General features: G+C 45.1%; 3 protein-coding genes across 4 annotated transcripts in view; 2 read left to right on the forward strand and 1 right to left on the reverse strand.

Moving 5' to 3' along the window:
- Positions 1-279: 279 nt before the first annotated feature.
- LOC100823756 (squamosa promoter-binding-like protein 2) lies at positions 280-4,560 on the forward strand. Its single transcript, XM_010234454.3, has 3 exons — positions 280-1,313; positions 2,665-2,795; positions 3,588-4,560. Exons 1-3 carry the CDS (start codon positions 973-975, stop codon positions 4,301-4,303), a joined length of 1,188 nt encoding a protein of 395 aa, XP_010232756.1. The 5' UTR covers positions 280-972; the 3' UTR covers positions 4,304-4,560.
- A 1,031-nt stretch (positions 4,561-5,591) lies between these two features.
- LOC104582933 lies at positions 5,592-6,396 on the reverse strand. Its single transcript, XM_010234455.2, has one exon. The coding sequence runs from the start codon at positions 6,157-6,159 to the stop codon at positions 5,917-5,919; it is 243 nt and encodes an 80-aa protein (XP_010232757.1). The 5' UTR covers positions 6,160-6,396; the 3' UTR covers positions 5,592-5,916.
- Positions 6,397-11,761: 5,365 nt separating this feature from the next.
- Positions 11,762-23,169, forward strand: part of LOC100824579 (agamous-like MADS-box protein AGL14-like) — a 16,615-nt gene continuing 5,207 nt past the window's right edge. The window contains exon 1 of one of the 2 annotated variants that reach the window (XR_002962763.1): positions 11,762-12,173. Coding sequence is in view for 1 of the 2 variants with exons in the window: in NM_001301380.1 (NP_001288309.1) it covers positions 11,986-12,173 (188 nt within the window). In the remaining variant the exon portion in view is untranslated. The remainder of the gene's footprint in view (positions 12,174-23,169) is intronic. The other variant, NM_001301380.1, reaches the window with a different exon arrangement.

A 23,169-nucleotide genomic window follows, 5' to 3' on the forward strand; every position in this document is an offset into this window, starting at 1 on the left:
CCATTTCATGATGTGGAACTATACAGAGGTTCGTTTTAAAAGTGCAAGATGCAATAATCATGAGGAAAAGAGTGGTTGTGATTTGTGAATATCATGTCAGCTGAAATGAGGCAGCAATGCTCCACGCACACAAATACAAAGTACAAACACAGAAAGCCTCCGGCAGGCGCGCAGCAGCATCTCTCCTCCATTCACAGTCTCCATGCATCCATCCCTTTCCAAACTTTTGTACTTTTGCCCTGCCTCCATCCCCCTACAAAAGGTGAACGAAAGGGAGGACAAAGCACTGCGCTTGGTCCTTCTCTACATTACAGGCGTTGGTAATTAAAGTGAGTGAACAGTAGATGAAGCAGTGGAGGAGGAGGTGAGGTGCCCCCCTCTCGGCAATTATTGCCACCTTTGGAGTTTGGAGTCCTCCAATAGGAGTCTCCTCCTGTGTTGTCTGCAAGGACGCTATCTTTCTCTCTCCCTCTTCCTTCCTTCTCTTCCCCTCTCTGCCCATCTGCTCTCTCCTCCAGCTCTGCTCTCTCAGCCTTTTCGAGGTTGGTGCTCTTCTTCACTCTTCACACACCGCTTCTCATCATCGCTTTAAAGCCTAAAACCACTGCAGCGAGCTACTCTGTTCTGGTGGGTGTCGTGGTGGGTTTGGTCCGGTTCCTTGGATTCTTAATTGCATCCTGTTGCTCGCTCCTGTGATCTCTCTCTCCGTTCTGATAGCTAGCTACATCTCACTCCTTTTTCACTGTCCTGCTTAAGCTTTTGCTTGCAATCAACTCTTCTTTCTGGGGTGTCTGTACTTGATCTCTTCCTTCTGCTTCTTCTTCGCTGAGTAGAGAGATCAGGAAAGGTTGAGCCGTTGTTGTCTCAGGCGACGGCTACGCGCTGCAAGGAAGCCTTTTTAAGCCACACCATTCTCGCTGATCACCACAAGCTTAGCTCCCCAGCAGCAAGCAAGAAAGCAAGAAATCTACCATGGATTGGGAGGCCAAGATGCCTTCATGGGACCTGGGCACGGTGGTGGGGCCAAGCGGCGGCGGGGGCGGGGGGCTGGACCTAAAGCTCGGGGGCCCGACGAGCTGGAGGCCGGTCCCGGCGGCGACAGCGGCGCCGGTGGCGCCGTCGTCTTCTCCGACGCCGGCGAAGCGGGCGCGGGCGGGGGCGCCGGCGCCGGCGTGCTCGGTGGAGGGCTGCGCCGCCGACCTGTCGCGGTGCCGCGAGTACCACCGGCGGCACAAGGTGTGCGAGGCGCACTCCAAGACCCCCGTCGTCTCCGTCGCCGGCCAGCAGCAGCGCTTCTGCCAGCAGTGCAGCAGGTATACAATTCCATCCGTATTTGAATCCGTCCTCTCCTCTTTAACATTTTTTTGCAAATTCAGACAGTAGCTTTACGCATGCAGCTTCTGTTCTCTTCTCCTGCCGTTTGACATTTCAAACTTGAGAAGAAGAATATATCAACCGTACTGCTAGATTGGCGTAGTAAAAAGCACATCCGTGTGTGTGAGTTAGTGAGTACGAGTAGTAGCGGTGTGCGACGACGGTCGTTTGGCGAAACAACAAGAGCAATTCGCTGTCAGATTGGAGCAGTTCCCTGTCCCTGCGCCATCATGGCCGCGCCCGTCCGTTAATTTGGCGCTTGCACTTAACTGCACCAATCGATCGATCGATTGATTAACCGACGTGCCCCCACACTAAACTCGCGACTACTACTGCGACCCATCTGCATCTGCTAGTGCTTTCCCACTCATACCGTCAAAAATTGCCACGAGTGATTAAACTAACCAACCCGCCGTAAAAGCTTGGTAAGCGTAAACCAGTTCGATAATAATCTCCACCTGTCCAAAAGTCGTTTTTTTTTGCTGGAGCTAGTCCAAAAATCGTTTTCTGATGACGCAGAAAAAGGTTTCAGTTTGATTTAGCAAAACACACTTCGAAACGCGTGACGAGGAGCAGTCAAATTTACCTGGCTGGCTGGCTGGTCCTGAGCGGCTCAAAGGTCTGAACCAGACACGCAGCCAGCAGCAGGGTTTGACGCGTTGCGCCGCTCCCCCGACCAGACCCGACAGGGACGCCGCGCAGCCACCGGAACCAGGCCTTTCCGGGTCGCCGTCGGTGCCTCTCCTTCAGTCCTCGTCTCACGCCTGCCTGCTACTTCGCTCTCCATCGGCCATCGGAGTATTACTTAAACTTACTGTTGGTCTTTGGCGCCACGTGACTTCATGTTACCGTCAGGCAGTGGGTACATTTTTTCTGCCTGTTACTTTCAAAATCGGGGTTACTGTTGATTCTTTTTGTTTTTCCGATACGTCGTGCTCGGCCGGCTCTGGCCCCTGTCGCATGTTTTCCATGCGCTCCGGCCTCCGGGTCGTCGTCGTCTCCCAGGCCGGGGAGAAAAGTCGTTCCGATTCTCCTCCCCGTGTGTGGCCTGCGTGCGTGCTGCTTGTTCTGGAAGACAAGGATCGAGTTGCTTCTTGGAGGAGGATCTTCTGACCGGTCAACGGTGTGATCTGCGGCCGTGGCCTAGAAAAGGCAAAAAAAAAAAACTGTGATCTGGCCATGTGATTTGAGATTGTGCCGTGATTAAGCTCATGTTCGTCTTCCTGTTAGGCGTGCCAAAAGACTGGATGAAAACTGCCTGACAGGAAACTCTGTGTTGTTTGTTTTCAGGTTCCATCTGCTCGTTGAGTTCGACGAGGTGAAGAGGAGCTGCAGGAAGCGGCTCGACGGCCACAACAGGCGCCGGAGGAAGCAGCAGCCGGACCCCCTCGGCCCTGCCGGCCTCTTCGCTAATCACCACGGTAAAACCATCCATCCCTCTCTCTGTGCTGCTAATGTTTTTTACGCCGCATGAAACATAAGCTGAGATTTTGGCGTTCCCAGTTTGAGTGAGACAGACAAGAGGGAAATTTGGGGACGCATTTGGTCGATCATGTGCTCACGTTTTTTTAATTTTTAGCAGGACTTTGTACTAGTCCTTTTCCCCTTTCTGTTGACTGACAGTACTATCCATGGGAACACTTCACACGTGATTGATGGAAAGCAAAACGAAAGTTCCTTTCCGAAATGTTTTGAGAAAAGGATGTTTGACTCCTACAAGTCCTGAACTATCATTATGAAGCATGTCCGCATAATAAGCTGTAAAAGCCAATCTCTTTGATCTGGCATTTCCAGGAACTTTGGCCGGCAAGAGAAGATGTCTGCCTGAAATTTCTTCTGAACTTATCTGAAACTGCTGTACCTATGTGAAACCAGTTAACGCTGCCACAATGAATTGAACATGCAATTATTGGTCTAGCAATAAATATTAGTAACATCAAATAACAAGAAAAACATCCAACTCATGCCTTACGAAGACCTTACCTGAAAACAGCTGATCTTTAGCTGCAATCAAGTAACAGGGTAGGGGTAGATGCACTTTAAACTCCTCTGCCAAACAAATTTACAGTTCTTTTTTTCCTTCTGAAAGATGAATTTGCAGCTTGTCTATGTAGAAATTTCGTATCAACTGGACGACATGCCCAACTGTAATGCAGGTTTGCATCAATAAAACATCGAACTCACATTCTCCGCTTTCCATCGTTTTCAATCAGGAGGAGGAACAAGATTTGTGTCGTACCCGCAAATCTTCTCCACGACGACATCCATGGCGCCGGAGCACAAGTGGCCTGGCAGCATCGCCGTCAAGACGGAAGCCGACGCGTTCCAGGTCGAGCAGTACTACTCGTCACTCCAACTCAACGGTGCCGCCAACGCCGCCGCCTCGCTCTTCCATGGCAAGGAGAGATCGAAGCGCTTCCCCTTCCTGTCCGATCACCATGGCGACACGGGATTCCAGCAGCAGCCATTTACCATCACACCTTCCTCAGAGAGCAGCAGCAACAGCAGCAGCAGGCACAGCAACGGCAACAAGATGTTTGCCACCAACGACGGGGGCCCGGATCACAACTGTGCTCTCTCTCTTCTGTCAGACAGCCCGACGACACAGGCGGCGCACACCATGATCACCGCAGCGGCGCAGCACCTCGGTGGCGCAAGGATACATTACAACGTTGGAGGCGATGGTGGCGGCGGTGTCTCGCTCACTGGGCTGTCTTACGCCAGTGCCATCATGGGAGACAACAAGGGCAGCGCACAGGCCGCCATGGCCTCATCTACCAGGCACGCTGGAGCCGTTACTACAGCCCCCTCTGTTGCTGCCCAGCTACAGCAATACCATGGCTACTACCAGCACCAGGTGAATGGTGATCAGGGGAACTCAGCTGATGCTGGTGCCTCCATGCAGGCCCTCCCTTTCTCATCATGGTAGAGAGGCTCGATCCTGAACACTGCTAGCAATATACTATTTGCACGGCGTAACACTTTCGTCACTGATCAGATGATCAGATCCTTCTGTAGTTCTGCTCCCTCATCAAATATGTCTCTGATAATAGTAGCCCTGAATGGTTGATCGATGAGTATGAAAACATCACCAAGATATGTTCGTTTTCCAATACTTGTCTTGATACTTCTAACTTGGAAGAAAATGCCCCTACTTATGATTCAGAATTGGATTGAGATTCTACTGCTCTTCGTGTTGGTTCGTTTCTTCGTCAGTTTGGGCATGCACTTGCGTGGCAAGAGTACGTCAGCAGAAGTACGTAAACTGAGCTGTACTGAACAGTCCGGTTAGCTGAACAAGATGCAGGTCATTGATTATTGTAATCATGTGGGGCTGCATGTTTTTCACATTCTGTGCATCAGCAGAGATTTGGTTGTCGAACAATGATTATATTAAGGATTTTGGACCACTTCCGTGACCGTTGTTCTACCTATAGGAACCCAAGTTCAGAATTCAGATAGCTACATCCTACTCTGGAATTGTTCCTTTCTGCCCCCTTGCCTTAAAAAATAAGGTGGTGTGTCCTTGTTTTCTGTCCATCATCTTGGACTGAAGAAATTTGTCGTTCGGCAAAATGACGTGGAAAGAATTGCCTGTTAATGTTATGGGAAACGTGGAACAAAATAAGCCAGGCGCAACAGGCAGAATCAGATGCATGTGTCGAAGATGACTAGACAAGGGAGATTAGAGTCTACATAATGCTCTTCAAAGTCTAAAAGTTCAAGGGGCCCAGTCGTAGTAAAATTAAGTTTTGTTTATTTGGTTGCACTGTTGGGGTTACTGGTAATAATCAATCCTATTAGTGTAACGGTAAAGATCCTGTTCCCATTTAGCTTATGCTCTCTTTCAAAAAATTAGTGAGTGATTGTGGTCTAATTGGCCTTTTGACCAGGTAACCGCGTCACAGCTTTCTTCTTATATACGATACACTCGTCCGAGCGTACTTTAGAAAGAAAAAATTGAAGCTTATGCTAAATTACAATATTCTTGTAAATAGATGTCAGGAGTACTACTGAATTGCGATCATCACTAACGACAGATTTCCCGGCCATCTATGAAGGAGAACTACATTGTAAACCTTTTTCTCGTCTAGAGGTGCTTTCTGCAGTTATGGAGCAAAGAGTTTGATTTCAACCAAAGATCAAACTTGTTTCCGGTTAGCAGACTTCTGAACAGAGAATTATCTCTGCACGGCACAGATTGTGTTAGACCAACAAGAACGAATGGTGGATATCATACAAACTACACCGGAGGATCATATCATATCCCAGAATGGTTTCAGAAATGGGATCGAGCTAGTATTGTTATCATAGTCACTTCCACTTTTATGGTCAAGCACTCACGCTGTAATTTACAAAAAGAGAGAGAAAAATGAAACACACAAGTATCACAAGTACTACTGCTAGTACCACAAGTACTATTGCTTGCACTGGGCACTGTAAATTCTGCCACCTAGAGAATAGAGATCCAAGGCTAAAACCCAGAAGACATTCCTTCAAATATGAAACCTCTCCTGGAGCCGGGACCAAGCAACCAGTGGCCTACATCACCTTCTGCTGCTCGTTCTTGAAACGCTCCCGGACGGCCAGTATGTAGGCCGTGGCCCTCTCGTCGACGTTGCTCGCCGCCGCGTCCATGGGAGAAGGGTACCTGCAGGCCGGCTGCACGTAGGCGTGCGTGACGCTGGGAGCAGGGGCTTTCTGGGCTTTATTGGCGTACTTGGAGCACACCATCACCATCTTGCCCTTGATCCCTTTGCCGCTGCTCTTCGTGTTGCCCTCCATTGTATTGGTTTTTTTTGCGTGTGGGTGTGTTTGGCTGTTGTAGCTGTGCAACTGTGTGCAGTTGTTGCTTGCTTTGCAGATGCTGGAATGTTGAGGAGATAGCTAGCCCTATTTATACTGGTTGCTGGTGTGTTTGTGTGTGTGAGGTGGAACTATGGGAAGGCCATTCCTCCATGTCACGTCTTGGGATGCCAGTGGATATTTGCACCGGCCGGAACAAGTTCTTGCCAAAGGAACCTAATAGGAAATGGTCTGTGACGAGAGTGTCCCGGAGCTTGGAAGGGGGCCAATGTTGAGTGATGGTGTGAGAGGAAGTTAAAGTTGTGTGCCAACTTACATGATTGCCTAAGTGCGCCACGTTAATTACACGGGTGGATAAAAATCCAGATATGCACGAGCATATGCTTGCCGGTGTTCTCTGCCTCTCCTGTCTTTCCAGGTCAGAGAAAGATCGCTTCGGATATCCTGCTCCGGATGTTATCCTGGCCAGATTCCTGATTCCTCTCTATCCTTGTGAATCATCCATCACTTCGCCCTGTCGACTGTAGCTGCAGGTTCTGAGTATCTATCTGTCTATTATTCCTGTACATGTGAGTATATGCAACAGTAGCGCCGAGGTGGGCTGTAGCTACTAGCTAGTAGCAATGCATTATGAATAAAATAATACGCAAGTGCTACGTAACCGAAAGTGCTTTCATCAGAGTTACGTTTGCCATCCTGGTTCTGCTGTACTGCAGTATTGAAATTCAGTTTGATTTTTAGGCACAAGGATCTGATAACCTCAAGCTCCTTTCCTATATACCACCTATGTCTCCATAAGTTGTTCTATATCATGGATAAGGAGTAGTATATTTTATATAAATTTAGATAAACTTTAAAAAGTCTGACTTAAAACATAGAAAAAGATTTTTTATTTAGAATTTGAGGTGGCACTTCAGATAATACGATGATGCCAGCCTAGGATTTTTGTATCATGTCATATACACAACAAAATTTTATTCATGGCTCAAAGTAGATATGTAGAGGGATGCCTCGCCGCCTACATATCTCTCTATTGTTTCTCTGTTTCGCCCGAAGCAAACATGCAGACGACATAGAGGAAGGAGACGAAGGTGGCGGCGGCTAGGGTGTTCTTCGGACCCTTTCTCTTTTTTGAAAAGGAGAATAACCTCCGGTCTCTCATTCCTTGGTCCCATGGGTCAGTTGACGCCTCTCGTAAAAATCGACGGGAGAGCGCGCGAGAGAGACATCCACTAGCTAGCAAGTGCGTGCAGCCGTGCGGCCACTGGGTTCTCTGGTGGCCCACACCGCAGGGTCTAAATCTGAACTCTCTGAAGCCATCTTTTTTCCACAAGAAGATTCAGAAAAGCAGCTCCGTGACCGTGGGTATCATCTTGCGGAAAAAGATAGGCGCTTTACCGACGTGGTGAAAACCCGCACGCATTATGGACCGATCTCGCACCGTACCTGAAACCACGCATCTCCCTGGAGATCTCTTTGACGACTTGACCAGCTAAAAGCACCGTCCATGGGAGGCGACGAAAGTTGGCGTCGATCGAGAGAAGCAACCTTTGCGTTGCGTTGCCAGTGAACTTATCCGCCGGGGCAGGGGCAGGTCGTCGCGCCGGGGATAGATACCGCGGTGTCGTTGGTCGGTCTTTTTAGGAATTTCTCGGGTGGAAACGGAATCCACGTTCCAGCTCTCGTGGCCTCGTGGGGAAAGGGAAGAGAATCGGGTCCGGCCGGCCATTATTGCCGTCGTTCAAGATGACCAAGTGCCCGCTGCCCGGCCGCTTCGTCCATCCGATCCACGAGGCGCAGAGGCTTATCCAAAATCGGAGTAATTTTATTTTTCTCGCCCGATGGATCACCGAATGAGCAGTCTCGATCTCTCTCTACCCTTTTTTATTTGAGATTGCTATTTGGCGAATTTGAGATACTGTCTTTTATTTTTAGCTTTTTTTTAAATAATCGGCGAATTTGAGATTGCTAGCCAGATCTATCATATACTCACCTGAAGACAGCGGGGCGGGCCTTCCCGATTTCACGGGCCGAGGCTATGTACTGGGCCAATGGGCTTCTACTGTGGCGGCGCATCGGCCATGTAAGAAGAAGAAGTGGGCATTCGCTATTTGGGCTGGAAAAGCGTGCCCAAGTAAGTCTGTGCAATTCACAGATGGACCTAAGATCGTCCGTCCAATTGACACGTCCGCGTGGCGTGAGACACACGGTTCGTGCCCAATGGGTATCGAACCCGCACTAGCTGCCTGCCCAACCGCATGGCAAGCCAACTGAGCTGAGCTCGGTTCCAGAAGTCTAATTTGATAAAACTGGAAATTTAACTTATGACAATACGATGTGTATATGATGAATGCAGTTGATATTATGCCATATGTGCAACTGGGCTGTACTGCCTCGTCAGTGAAGACATATTCATGCTGCCTGTAACAAGTCATCACTGACTAGCCTAGCCGTCACTGATGACATTTTCATGTCGTCTATAAGGTCAGCACTTACAGGTTGCCCCATGAGCCCCTCAATGGAGACATACCTGCTAAGAGTCACTACTATAAGTCTACAAAACATACTGTTAGTGGTGAGCGGGCTACTTCCTACAACCTGTCAGCAATGACTACAACATGTTTCTGAGCCCCTCACTCGTCAAATGGGAGGGTTGAGAACTGAAATGATGTTTTATAAGAGCGTGAAAACCATTAAGCGCTTATTCGAGGTAAGCGTTTGTTTAGTTGGCATTCTGATTGTCCACAATTAATTCAACGCTCCTTTAATTTTTCTTTTTGCCAAAAAGAAATCTCAGAAGAGAGACATGTAAACAGCAGATGAGTGTTGTGTCTTGTCTAAACAAATAGACAAATCTAGCGCTTTTTTTTTTGCTTAATACCTTTTTTGTCTAAAGAAATTGACAAGTCTGCCTGAGACGGACTATTTACAAACACATATATAGCCAAAGACATGACATCTGCATTACTTTTAATTTCAGTTTTGCTAGTGCTTAGTCTTATAAAAAATACGATTTTTTCAATCGACGACATGAACCCTCTGATCGACTTTAAAATTCACAGAACTTTTTTTTACTTTGTTTTGTGTTTTTTAGATGAACGGTCATATCATCGGCGATTTATGAGTCGACTATGTTGTACTGTAGTTGGACTCTTATAACTTCTACTCCCTCCTATTCGTAAAAAGAGTGCTAATTTTGTACTAAGTGGATGACATTTTTTATGGATCGGAGGGAGTATTATTGTCGTTCGTCGAGGAGAGCATATTTTCGTTTTCGGAAGCCATTTTACCTCTCTACAGGACGTGCAGTCCAACGGTTCTGGTCGATGTTTTAGAACATGTTTGGTTACTGATCTGATCGGGGCGAGCGAAACTGCCTGGGGCAATGTGATTCCGCAAATTCGGAAGGGCGATGCGGACCAGAATTTTAGGAAGAAATCCCACGCGGGACCGCTCCGCTCAATTCCATCTAGTAAACCAAACACAAAAATAGGATCGCCCTAACCCAGCCGGCACTGCAACCAAACGCATCCTTAATCAGTGTCGTTAGAGCACAGATGCAGGATCTTGATGTTATATCCTCCCCGTTGCACCGATGTCCCAAACAGTCAACATCTTTTGGCCTCCTTTGATTAAAATAATTTTCATGTAGGGTTGAAATTCTTAGGAATTTTTCCTATGTTGGTTGTTTGATTTGTAGGATTAAATTCTATATGATTTTTTTCAAAGGATTCATTTGTAATATATTTCATAGAAATTTTTCATCCACTCCAACCTTTTGCTAGAATTCCTTTGGTGCAATCAAACAAACTTTGGGACAAATAAAATCCTATATGATTTAAGTGGACATGACATAGCAATCCTTCATTTTTGCTATTCCCATATTTTTCCAATCCTTCGTAGAGGCTCTTATTTCTTTTTGAAAGGAAGGCTCTCCATATTCTGATAATCTCCTGCTCTCTCCATTCCAAAACACAGCTCATATAGATTTTTCTAATTTGTTTCAAAACACACCTCATTTTTCTCTTGGTACCCACATCCGGCTAATAACTAACCACATTCATTTATTAGTAATCCAATATGAGTGGTCAGGCATTAAAAACGAGAGCTGACTTGATCCAATTAAACAAATTTATATGAGTTGTGTTTTGGAACGGAGGAGTATATCGGCAAGTTTTTTTTTTCCCGAGTGAAGATCGATACACCTCGCATATGGACGGACGAGATGAGCTCAGATTCCGATCCATAGGCTCTTTCCTTTTGGGGCATTCCCAGCCACACAAGTATTAACCATTCTCGGAAGTGGGCCTGCGCCAAGCCAAGATATTTTGCTGGCCCGCGTCCTGGCTGAGCACTCCCAGTCCACACAAGTTGCTGCGTCACCACTGGAGCTCCACGTGGCACCTCACTGGTCCAACTTATCGCCGGTCCCCACATTCCTAATCTAGAATTTTTCTACGTTTACCTGCCAAGGCCAGAGCGCGTGCTCTCCCAAGGCCAGAGCAGTCCCTATCGATCTCTCTGTTTGAGTGAGGATTTACAAATAAATCTTTACTCCGTACTTGTTTTATTAAGTGCACACCGATCGTACACCACCAAAAAGCACACACGCCAAGACCACGACTAGCCCCCTTAGATTAAACCTGCTTAATCACTGTATTTGGGGGAAATAGCGACACTCTACTTGTTTTCTTTTGTAGTTTTGTTGCCTTATCATTGTTCCCAATAGTATAAACATATCATATTCCTTATGTATTCATAATAAAATGTGTCCGTATTATACAAGGTTTATTTATTCCAATGGCCTTCGTTGAGGTAGGGATGCAGATACGCCCACGCGAAAATCACCTAACTGAGTTTGCAGGTAAACCATATACTTTCTTTGATCCAAATAAATTGTCGCAATTTTGCCTAGATACGCATGTAGATACGCGCTTTACATGCATATTTAGACAAAAGTACGGAAATTAATTTGGATCTGATGATGTATCATCATAAGTGGACTCTTGCATTCTCACACACATATCCCATTGAGCCCGCAAAGCTCAATTTTATGTACCGTAAGCCAACTGCAACAGGATAACATTAGAAAATGATCCGAGGGAACACATTTTTGTTTGGCTGCTAACCCATGTGTAGAAAATACAAGAGGTTACAAGAAGTTACGCACACGGCCGCCTACCAGTATATTAGCGCAAACATCAATCCTACAGCAATAGGCACATGCTAATTCCCCATTTTGTTGTTACAACTTGATGCAGGCATTCCACGGATCAATCCACTTGCATGGCAAAGGGGTAGAGGGTTTCCGAACCGAATTCTTGTCATTTCGGAGAAAGGCCTCGCTACATTTTAACATGTCTAGAAAATATTTATGCATGTAAATAAATATTTAAATTATTATTAAATCTAAAAAATTAAACTAGCAAATCAATCAAACGGATCCTGTTTCCTGAAGAAAACGGTAGCGCTTGTGTAGTTCAGTTGTGTGCGCGAAGCGAAAAAGCTTGAGACGATACCGACCTAGCGAATGAAGCAGGCAGCTGCTTGGGAGCCCAAGATAAGTAACCACGAGAGCGGCACCTCCGAGGTGTACAGCCAACTCGTCAATGGCTGGACCCCACGGTCGGTCGCGGGATGAGCAGCCGCCCCTCTCCCCGGACGGGCCCCTCTCCTCCCCCACTCCCGTCCGTGCTCCCTTCCCCTGCCCTGCCTGGCTTACCACGCAAGAGGGGAACAGAGAGAGACAGAGAGCGCAGCGGCCGGAGGTGTGTTGCGGCACGTACGGAGGAAGCTCGGAGTGTGATGGTGCGGCGCGGGCGGGTGGAGCTGCGGCGGATCGAGGACCGGACGAGCCGGCAGGTGCGCTTCTCCAAGCGCCGGTCGGGGCTCTTCAAGAAGGCCTTCGAGCTCGCGCTCCTCTGCGACGCCGAGGTCGCGCTGCTCGTCTTCTCCCCCGCCGGCAAGCTCTACGAGTACTCCTCCTCCTTAAGGTGCGTCTCCGCCCTTTCTGATCTGCCAATTGCTCCAATTACTCTTCTGTATATGCTCGAATTATTCGCTCCAGTAGGTAGGATCGATTTGCCTCGATCCCAATGTTTAAAATCCGTTCTTCCCTTCGATTCTGGCAATGGCTGCACTAGGCTGCTCTGCGCGCGCACGCCACATGCTCGAGAGAACCCCCCAGAGGCACACGGCATGCCACCACCTTGCATGGCCCTGTTTAGGATCTTGGTCCCTATAGTCTCTGCACGCTTCTAGTACCAGCACCATCACCGTGCCCGAGATGAGCTTGGTTGAGATGGTGTTTTACTTCCTCGTGGCTTCGTCGTGGTTCCGCGCAGCGCGCTCAGGCTTGCTAATGGCGCGCCGCGCCGCGCCGGAGTCGCGGACGTTCTTTCTGGTACTGTTCCGCACTGTATTGGACTAGTGGTAGCATAGGAGACGAGACTGGAGGAGCGCGCGCCTGTGCGTGGGGTTTGGTTTGATCCCAGCGCGTAGCCCCATGTTGATTATAAGTTAATTTCTTTTTGTCATCCCCTTGAGAGTGGGAGAGGGATACGGTTTTCACGGTTCCCCGAATCTCAAGCAGGATCAGAAAAGGCTGCAAACCGTGCACAAGTGTCTCCTGGTCCTGGCTACTAGCGTCGTGTTCAAGTTCCGAGCAGAGAACGATGTGTGCATTTTAAAATTTGAGTCTAAACGCGTTGTTAATGCTCCACCCCCAGTTGTATCCAAAGAAACACAAGTGGTCAAAAAGTTGCTGTGACCTGTGAGGTTTGGCCGGGACTCCCCGACAGAAATATTTTAAAGGTGTGTCTGTATGCATGGTTGTGATCTGTAAGCAAAAGCTTTAAATCTCGTTCCTTCGGAACATCCGATAAAAAATCTTTCAATCTCAATCAACGCATCAGAGCCGTTGGATTAAGATCTGGATGTCATTCAAACTTTCTCATCTTCCACGTGTTACTATTGGATTAAGATCCAATGGATCCAATGGACAATCACGTCGACTTATCTCTAATTAAAAAACAGGCACCTTCTCCTTAGCAAAACCGATATTCTAATCCATCGCGATTAACGTCAAATTGATAAGAAAAAACCTAAAGCTTACTATGAGACAGTGGAGTCCACAAAGCAAGTACTTGCTACAAAAGCCTAAACAGTTCTTGCGGGAGTAACGGTTCCTTCCACTTTTCTCTCTCCTCTTCATGTCATCAGAAAGCTCTTGAGGCATGGTCTTCTTAACAAGTGATGTGTACTATTGGAGATATCGTAAGGAAGAAAAAGAGATAGCCTATCTTCATTGAAACAACTATTGTGGAGGAAGCCAAGATACTTCTGTTTTTTCTCTTTCACAAAATGTATCAAGTGATGTCTGTTTTAGACAATAGCAAGAGCAACTCCAACGAGTTCAACATCCGCAAAAGCAAAATGGCTCCCATAAACCATGTGCCAATTATTGTTTTGGTTTGGCAAATCCCTGAGCTAGTTCAACATGGCCGTATAGCAATGGTTGAGTTGGTTCTCCTCTCCTGCGTCATCTCGAAACTTTCAAGGTGAGCCCATTCTTTTCTCTTTACCCTGCTCGCCATAACGCCACCCGTCGCAAGGTTTTGCTGTTGGGCTAGACATGCGGCTGGATTCGCTTGTCGTCGCCTTGTGGAGCTCGAAGATGAGGTTTGGTGGTTGGAGGTGTCGTTGGTTGTGGTTTCACGGGGGAAGGGGTGATCAACGATTTTGTCAGCCGACAAGGCGGAGAAGGAAGAGCAAGAAGAGGTGGTTCGCAGGTGGAGGCATAGCAGGAGGTGGCGGTGGCTGTCAACGATGGCTGTCGGGGGATGACCCCGGGTAGGGTCATGGCGACACAACTCTAACCGAGATGACGGAGGCAAAGCCGGCATAGTTGTATATGCCGGCATCGTAAAGTCAAAACTAACACTAAACCGTCATCCCGGGCGTATGCCGGCATGACTATTTTGTCTTATGAGTTTGCAGGATAAGGATGAGCACCTTGATGGCCGAGATCTCTCGACGGTCTTATCCTGACCACACGGTGCAAAGTAAAGCAGAGCCATCATCATCTCAGAAAAGCAGTCAGCGCCTGCGTACCGGCGTCAGGCGACTGTAGAGAGGAAGCACCGAAAGAGAATCTCTGACGGAAGCCGGCAGAGGATAGCGGTACTTTCTGCAGGGAGACAGGGAAAAGTAAAGTTGTCTTGTCCCCTGCGGTGCTACCGGGAGGGAATCAAGTCGCGTGCCCGGCGGGGCCCAAGGAAGATGGCGTTAGACTTGGCCCGCATGTCAGTGTGACATGGGCGGCCTATAAATAGAACCTTACCCCTCTGTAAGAAAGGAGGACGGTGCACTTAGACAACTAGGGTTTCCCCTTCTTCTTCTTCCTCAAGAATACAGCTCAAGGAACGCCATTGTTGAGCTTGTCTATCTCGGCTAATACAACAAAGCAGGAGTAGGAGTCTTACCTCAGCAAGAGGGCTCCAAACCTGGGTAGATCCGTGTGTGCTTGTGTGATTTGTGCGTGTTTCCCTTCACATCCTCCCTCCTCCGGTTCCTCCTTCGTCCATCGCCCCCAAGTTAAGCCATCCTACGGCATCTGCCGTGGCACCACCACGACAATGGCGACAGAGTAGAAGGCGACGACTGTGATATTTGACGAGGAGATGTGTCGCGCCGAGAGACGGCAGACAGGAAGTCAATGGAGGTGGTGGCCCAATGCATGCAGTCTATGCTTCCCAACATTCCAAGGAAATCTCTTGCCGCTCCCTTAGCATGTAATCTAGCAGTATCTTCACCAGTTGGAGATTTCAGGCACTCATCCCCAAATGCTTCAACAATAACTCTCACCAACATTTTAAAACTATAGTACAAAGTCCACCATCCTCTGGTACTCCGTAAGTTAACATTCTAAATGCCGAGGTAATATTTCACAAAGAAGATTTACAAGGTGTCCAACACCATCCTAATATGAAAAATTTATAGACATATGTTGGAAGTAGGGCCGTAGGCATGAGTCTTTGACAAGTGATCTTGGTGTAGCCTAGCATGCCCAACTTCTCTTCCACGATTAAGTACCTGTTGTCCAGGCACAGAACCGCGTGAGCGTTGAGTATTCCCAAGGTCATATTGGATGCCTACTTTGCGAGTTTCTTCTAAAATGAGTTCGTCGTCTTCATCATAATGACAACAACTGACTCCAGAGATAATCTCTCACATCCCAACGGTAGAGGAAGAATAAGGTGAATGACTTCGCGTTGGAAGAACAATCAAGTGAATGAGCTTGCATATAGACACTATAAGTATAGTTGTTAGGAATGGTTGTTAGTTGTGGTTATGTGGAGATCAACCGTCTCTAATATAATCTCTCACATCCCAACGGTAGAAGAAGAATAAGGTGAATGACTTCGCGTTGGAGGAACAATCAAGTGAATGAGCTTGCATATAGACACTATAAGTATAGTTGTTAGGAATGGCTGTTAGTTGTGGTTATGTGGAGATCAACCGTCTCTGATTATTTTGCCACATAATTGAGCAGTGGGCCCAACCAGTCAATTTTCTTGGCAAAGGCCTCAAATAGTTGTGGTTATGTGGAAACAAATCGATTGTGTGTTTCAAACGACTATTCTGAAGATTCTCCGCATCTTTGTATCATCTAAGCTTGTATTGTATCCACACCAACCTTGTTCCTTCAAAGTGTAGACTTAAGACTTGTCACAAGATCTAAATAGGATGGATGCATCTCTTCAAACTCGACATTACTTGTCGTTTGATTCATGATCCACTAAACCTACCAACATGTAACATTTAAGACTACATAACCTATCAATATTGAAAATGTGACTTTAATCACCCAACATGGCATATATGTTTGTTACAATATTCATAATCGTTTGACATGAATCCAATAGATGGTACTACATTCAAGAAATTACCATTATGTCCTACTATTTGTTAGGACCTAATAATGCGTTGAATCGTCCATGAGCCAGTTATTTAGTAGAGTTTGATCGTACAACCTTAACCAATTGATCGAAATTTTAAGACTCCGTTCTTTAACTCCCACAATCTTGTTTGAGCATGGGTCTGTCTCAAGCTACTATCAATTTCCACATGGCCAGCAAATTGTCTCCAGCGAAGCATAATTCTATACATTGCAAAAGTATTCTAGAAATATTTCACTACAGTTTGAAGTATTTATTAAACTTAAGTATTACTCCCTCCGTCCCTAAATTCTTATCGTGGTTTTAGTTGAAATTTGATAGTTATGAATGCAAAGAATACTATTACTAAGTGACTTGTCTTGCTCAAAATCATATTCACATGGGACACATAAAATGGCTGATTTAAGAAGTAGCAATAATATGGTATGCATGTATATTAGTGAGGCACAGACAAAAAATATTAGGGTTTGTTTGTATATGAAGAGAATAACGTTAAATGCAACATTTATGTAAGGGTTAATTGGATCTATGCCACTCTCTATTCCACCGGTTGGAGATATGCCATTACAAAAACTTGACTTTGAGAAATGCCACTCAAACTTTCTTATACCTCTATCAATGCCATTCTGTCCACTTAAGACCAATAAGTGTTCATAAAATACATGTATTTCCTCATGTACAACAGTATTTACCATAATACCCCTATTTACAACGTTCAACGGTACGTTCGAGTCTTCCAGGCGCCATAAAGGTTCAAAAAAAATTCAAATTTGGCCCAAAATTCAATCTTCTCAGAAAAATCTATAAAAATTATAGAAAATAAAAAACAGTAATATGAGTCCACTGTTGGGGACGGGATCTGAGGAACGCGTGGGGAATAAGAGGAATAAAACTGTTTGAGTTGGGATGGAATTTTTTTTGTTCATATAGAGCTATGTCTATACGTATTTAGACAGTATACATGCTGGTATTGGACAAAATGGCATGAATAGAGGTATAAAAAAGTTAAGAGTGGCATTTTTCCAGCTCAAGTTTTTGTAATGTCATATCTCCAACCGGTGGAATAGAGTGGCATAGATCCAATTAACCCTTTATGTAATGCCCTGATTGATTACTAGGAAGTGGTCGATTACCGCCCAATCAGCCTTATTCATAGTTTCGTGAAGATTGTTGCGAAGCTGCTTGCTAATAGATTGGCACCGTTGCTGAACGACTTGGTCTCTGTCAATCAAAGTGCTTTTATTAAAAGAAGGTGCATCCATGACGATTTATGCACGTCCAGAATCACATCAGGGAGCTCCATTCGGCGCATGTTCCTTCCATTTTCCTCAAGCTTGATATATCAAAAGCTTTTGATTCGATTAGTTGGCCTTACCTCTTGGAATGCTTAGAAGCACTTTGTTTTGGTCAAAAATGGAGGGATTGGATCTACGTGCTGTTTGCTTCCTCGTCCTCCCGCGTTCTTTTGAATGGCAAGCCGGGACCTCCCTTTCAGCATGCTCTCGGGCTGCGACGGGGAGATCCACTCTTGAAGCTTGCCTTGGATTGTGGGGTTCTACGAGCTTTCGATAATTTTGCCGCTTCTCTCAGGGTATCTCTTTATGCGGATGCTGCTGCAATTTCGCGCACCCGGATGCTTTTTGAAGATCTTCGGAGATCCTTCTGGTCTCCACATCAATTTGGAAAAAACCCACCTCTTAACAAAGCGATGTGAGAACATGGATATTGATCCTCTTCCTCATTCCTTTCCGGCAATCTTGAGCTCCTTCCCATGCAAATATCTTGGCTTGCCGCTGCATTTGAGGACGCCAAGAAGAGTCGACTTCCAACCTCTTCTCAACAAGGTGGCTGGGAGGCTTCGGGGATGGACGTCGAAGATGCTGTTGCCAGCGAGGAGGCTTACTCTGGTGAAATCCAGTTCATATTCTATCTCCACCTACCACCTGACTGTTTTCAACTTACCTAAATGGGTGGACAAATGGCTGGATAAAATCAGAGGGGCTTTCTTATGAAAGGTGAACAACGATGATTTCAATTGCAAAGGAAAAGCTCTGGTTAATTGGAAGACGGTTTGTCAGCCTAAGGATCTTGGCGGCTTGGGAATCTCTGACATTGAACGCTTTGGTCGGGCCTTGTGTATGCGTTGGCCTTGGTTGGAGTGGAAGGCACCCAACCGGCCTTGGGTTGGGTCCAAGCTCCCCTGCGATGACAAAGACTTGGAGTTCTTCAGAGCTTCAACTCGTGTGACCTTGGGCAATGGGGAGAAAGCTTTATTTTGGCATGATAGTTGGTTCAACGCCACAAACCTCAAATCCATCTTCCCTAATCTTTTTAAAGTAGCCACTCGTAAAAAGAGGACTATTCAAAAGGAGCTGCGCCAAGATAACTGGATTCGCGCGCTTGTCAGAATTTCCACCTTCGAGCAGCTTGTTGAGTTCGCTTGCCTCGCTGAGATTATTGATGGCAGTCAGCTGCAACCTCTTGTGGCAGACATAATCTCATGGAAGTGGACAGCTAAGGGAGAATACATGGCGGCTTCAACTTATCAAGCGCAGTTTGCAGGAACTTTTCTAGGTTTTTTGATGCCTCCAAAATCTAGAAGGCGCGTGCGGAGCCTAAGTGCAAATTCTTCGCGTGGACCATGCTCCATGGAAAAATTCTCACGGCGGATGATCTTGCGGCAAGAGGATGGGAGCACGAGTTATGTATGCTTTGCAAAAAGGCACCTGAGACCATCGACCACCTGTGCAGAATCTGTCCTTTCACCAGGAAGGTCTGGGATTTGGTGAGGCGCTGGTTTGGCGATCCCCCGGCCAGTATTGAAGTCACCTCATCCGTCGACGAACGGTGGGAGAAGGATAGAGCCTTGCACAATGAAACCACAAGTCTTGACTTCGACGGCCTGATCATTTGTACATGTCGGAGCGTGTGGAAGGAGATAAACGTCGAATTTTTCAGCACCAAGACAGAGATGAGGAGGATGTTGCTTTTAGTTGTCACGAGGAGTTCAGGCGTTCAGGATTGCCATGAGGCCATCTGTGATCAATTTTTGTGAGAGTAGTCCATATTTTGTTGGGTATTTTTCTAGCTTTGGCCTTCTTAACAAAAGCTAGATGTCGTCTTCTTCTTCTTAATTGAACGGCAGAGCTCCTGCCTTTATCCTCAAAAAATTACTAGGAAGTGGGTGGGCCCATCGAGCTCGATACTCTATCCTATTATGCTATGACTTTAGGATGATAAGCAGAGCTCTTGAAAATCAAGACCTATTATTGGTAAATAATGAATCCTTTTCAAGGTTGGGGCGACTCTATCCACATGATTTCTCATGGTACTTGTTAGTACAAAAGGAAGTCAAAGTATTTAAATACTACTCCCTCCGTTCCTAAATTCAAATATGAACTAAAACAATGACAGGAATTTAGAAACGGATGGAGTATAATACTAATTAAGTAAATTTATTTTAGTTCCTAGTGTGTTAACTTGATGTCATATGCACGATTATATGAAGAAGTTTTAATATTATCATGTCACTGTAATCAAATCTAAGTTAGTTGATCGTTGATGCTGCATTTTTTTGTTAGAATTTGCATTCGATGGTTTGATTTTATTTTTCACAATTTGCTTGTTGGGGCTACAATATCATTTGAATTTTTGATCTAACATGGTTAAAAAAAATACAAGTAATTCAACTTCAACAGCCATTCAGAAATGGTAATTGATGCAACGAAAGGATTTAATTGGATTTTTTTTTCAAATGGTGATGATGGTGCCTACGATGAAGTATACAAATTCTTATGTCTCATTAATACAATTATTTATATATATTTTTATTTTATATGAATCATTCATATGGCTTTTTTAATTTGTGCTCCACTCCTATTCTACACTTTGGACTACTTTGGGAGATGTACTAATAAGATTTAGGTTATCCTGATATGGTTGACAACATTAGCTTCACCTTACTTTCTTACTCTTATAATAAGCTGGCAATACGCAAGATTTATAGTTTTATTACTATTCATAAAGTAAATATATTCTATGTGTCGTTAGAGGAATTAAACTTCATAGTAAACACATCATGTTGTGTTAATACAAATTTTACTTTACAAAAAAATTGTATAGAGAAAATAAGGTGAAGTTGGATTTGTAGAAGTAGATTTCGATGTGTAAATAATCCTTGTATGTTCATTATACATATATAAAATTAATACATAGAATGTATTATTAGGATTATTTGGTTGTTCACTATACAAGGCTTTTTAATGGATCTTATTTTAAATTTTTAGTAATGTTCTAAACTGTTTGAGTAAAATACCTTGATTTGCATCCCAACTTTATTAAGTCTATGCTAGGTCATTTCTCTATCCTCTTGGTTTACTTTATGTCCGGTCATGATTTACTTTATGGAAAGATCATCTATATCTTAACATTTAACTTGCACACACAACTCGTTGAAATTTTTATCCTACATATCACCTTACTACATAATTTAGGGTCCCAAAGATGTATATTTTGTTTGCCGGTCCTCTTATATGTACCAACCATCCACAACGCTGCGAGGTATTTATAGAATCGTGTAGGTGTAGACCATTATACAATCTGAGCTAGAAAACATGCTACGGTAACCGTAAAGTATTGGAGTTCACTGCAACTTCACATCGGGTTTGAAGTGACAATGGCTAGGAAATTCCATAAAGATTGGTTGCATGACCTATTGCTAGCCCCTATGCTCTTTAGTTTTTGCATAAGCCTTTTGGGGAGTTTTTTTTTCCGCTCTTCCCTTCTAATGGAGGCAGGTGAATTTGCCTTGCAGGATCAACTTCATGAGGATGTACCATATTTCTGTTTTTATCTTAATGTTGTTTGCTTCCATTGGCCATGTCCCTCCACTCCTCAGAAGCGTCACTTTGTCGAAGTGTGGTCCTTCAACCAATTTATCTTGATCACTCACCAAGCCTAAAAGAACCTCCCAATCACATCACATGGTCCTTCGAGTGGCTTTGTCTACGTGGGACTTCACTATAGATCTTGGGTAGTGCATATTGTTTTTTCATACACACCCTCTGATATCCCAAAAAAGTGTTGATAAATTTTAGCATGGTCCTTCAAGCGGTTTCTCGTAGGAGGGCCTTCAACATTAATTAAGGGCAGTAGACAGTTTCATGTATTTTGAGGTTCTGGTATCATCATGCTTTGGCATGGGTGAGAACCATCGGCGGAGTGTACTCATTGTAGTTGCAACGAATGAACTTGTCTGGATTTGGTTGTATACAAGAACACCTTGGGCCACTCTGCCCTCCTTTGCATCATAGACTAAACGACAGAAATATGTACTCACTTTAGAGACGTCAAAAATATACTGGAGTCGGGATATCCAATAGGAGTCATGTAAGAAAAGTCAAGGCTCTATTTTAGCTTCATGGCAATCTTTTGAAGAGTTGTGACATTTCACATTATGTGGAACCACCTCAATTTTGAATGTCGACGGACGTGTAGCTTCATGATTCTGTGAACCTTCTTAAACCATTTAGTTACTACCCACAATTTTTTCTGACATGTTACCCTTCTAATCTTTTTTTGGAAGCTCACCCTTGATAGCATGTAATTGATGATGATGATGATGATGATGATGCTTTCATCCCATAGTAGTACACCTAGGAGTCTTTAATGTTTCTACATCAACATCAACTTCGAGGTTCAGTACTCTGCATCTTGCTTTTGTGAAAGACCATGCAAGAGACTGGGGAAGTTGCAAGAAAAACCTCTCTTGCATGATGGAAGATAATGAAGAGCTTTTAGAAACCTAGTGGTATTGTTGCTAGTACCGCTAGTGCCTTTGTTGCCATTTTGCATGGGCCCTCCTATCCTACCAGGTGGTGTGGTGGTCTTTTGTGCTACCTTGAAGCTACATAATTTGTTTGGACAAAGGATCATTTCTAGTGCGGTGATGATTATTTCGACTTGCAATATCACCTGAAGCTATCGGTAGTGGTTGCTGGCCACAATAACGACGCATAGAACCTCCTATGCCCTGGTTAGCTATACTAGTCTTTGGTTATGCCGGGTGCCTGCACCTCCTAAGAAATCAAGGGTTCCAGAGGGAGTATGGTCGCAAGGCTCGTAAGGTTCCTTTGGGACCTTCTCAGAAATCAAGGTTCCGAAGGACGTAATGCTCAAGGGACATAGCTTATAGCGGAGGCGTCTGAAGGCGCATTAGAGCAAACTCTAGGCATCACCCCAAATGGAAAATGAGGTGTTCAACTCCTACAAAGGCCTCTTGCTACCAACCCCGTGAAGTGTTTGAGGTGACTTAGGCAAATGGAGTCCATAGTGGATGATTAGTGTATTGTATGCTCCTAGCGACTACTTGACCTTAGGCTTGGACATGATCTCCCCTTGAACGGGGATCTAAGAGAAGGTCCAGGTGCCTCGAGACAAGGCTTCTTACAAAAGAAGGCTAGGCCACAGAAGGTCGAGAACCATGTTTTGACATGGCAAAGAGTTGCTAGGGCACTAGGGGGCTTCTCTTTGAGGAGGGCCTCAGAGTCCTTGGGTGAGGGCTTCTCTTTGTAGAAGGCCTTTGAGTGATTGCGAGAGGGCTTCATTTTACTAAGGGAAACAACACTTTTGGGGGTAAATATTGATCCCACAACAACATATTGTGTTGCTTTGCAAACTCTTTTAGAGAAGTGCGAGCTAATCTTTTAAATCACACTAACCTGAAATGGAAACTGAAGAATCTAACCAAAATTGTTCAGATGTTAGTTATAGCCTCTAGTACGAAATATTGTCATCACTACAAGCTATTTATTACTCCCTCCGATCCTAAATTGTTGTCGAAATATTACATGTATCTACACGCTTTTTAAAAATAGATACATCCATATTTGGGCAAATTTGAGTCAAGAATTTAGGATCAGAGGGAGTAGTCAATAAGATTCACTAGAAATATTAGATGCCATTTTTTTTCTTAGTCTACGATAGGAGAAATGAAATAAACCGAAAAATGACTTCTAAACGAATTTAAGAA

This window comes from Brachypodium distachyon, chromosome 2, assembly GCF_000005505.3.
Source record: "Brachypodium distachyon strain Bd21 chromosome 2, Brachypodium_distachyon_v3.0, whole genome shotgun sequence".
Classification (NCBI taxonomy): Eukaryota; Viridiplantae; Streptophyta; class Magnoliopsida; order Poales; family Poaceae; genus Brachypodium; species Brachypodium distachyon.

Coding starts and splice junctions, on each gene's coding strand:
- LOC100823756 (XM_010234454.3), top strand. CDS start 973: ATGGATTGGGAGGCCAAGATGCCTTCATGGGACCTGGGCACGGTGGTG. Junction 1,314..2,664: donor TTCTGCCAGCAGTGCAGCAG/GTATACAATTCC, acceptor GTTTGTTTTCAG/GTTCCATCTGCTCGTTGAGT. Junction 2,796..3,587: donor CCTCTTCGCTAATCACCACG/GTAAAACCATCC, acceptor GTTTTCAATCAG/GAGGAGGAACAAGATTTGTG.
- LOC104582933 (XM_010234455.2), bottom strand. CDS start 6,159: ATGGAGGGCAACACGAAGAGCAGCGGCAAAGGGATCAAGGGCAAGATG.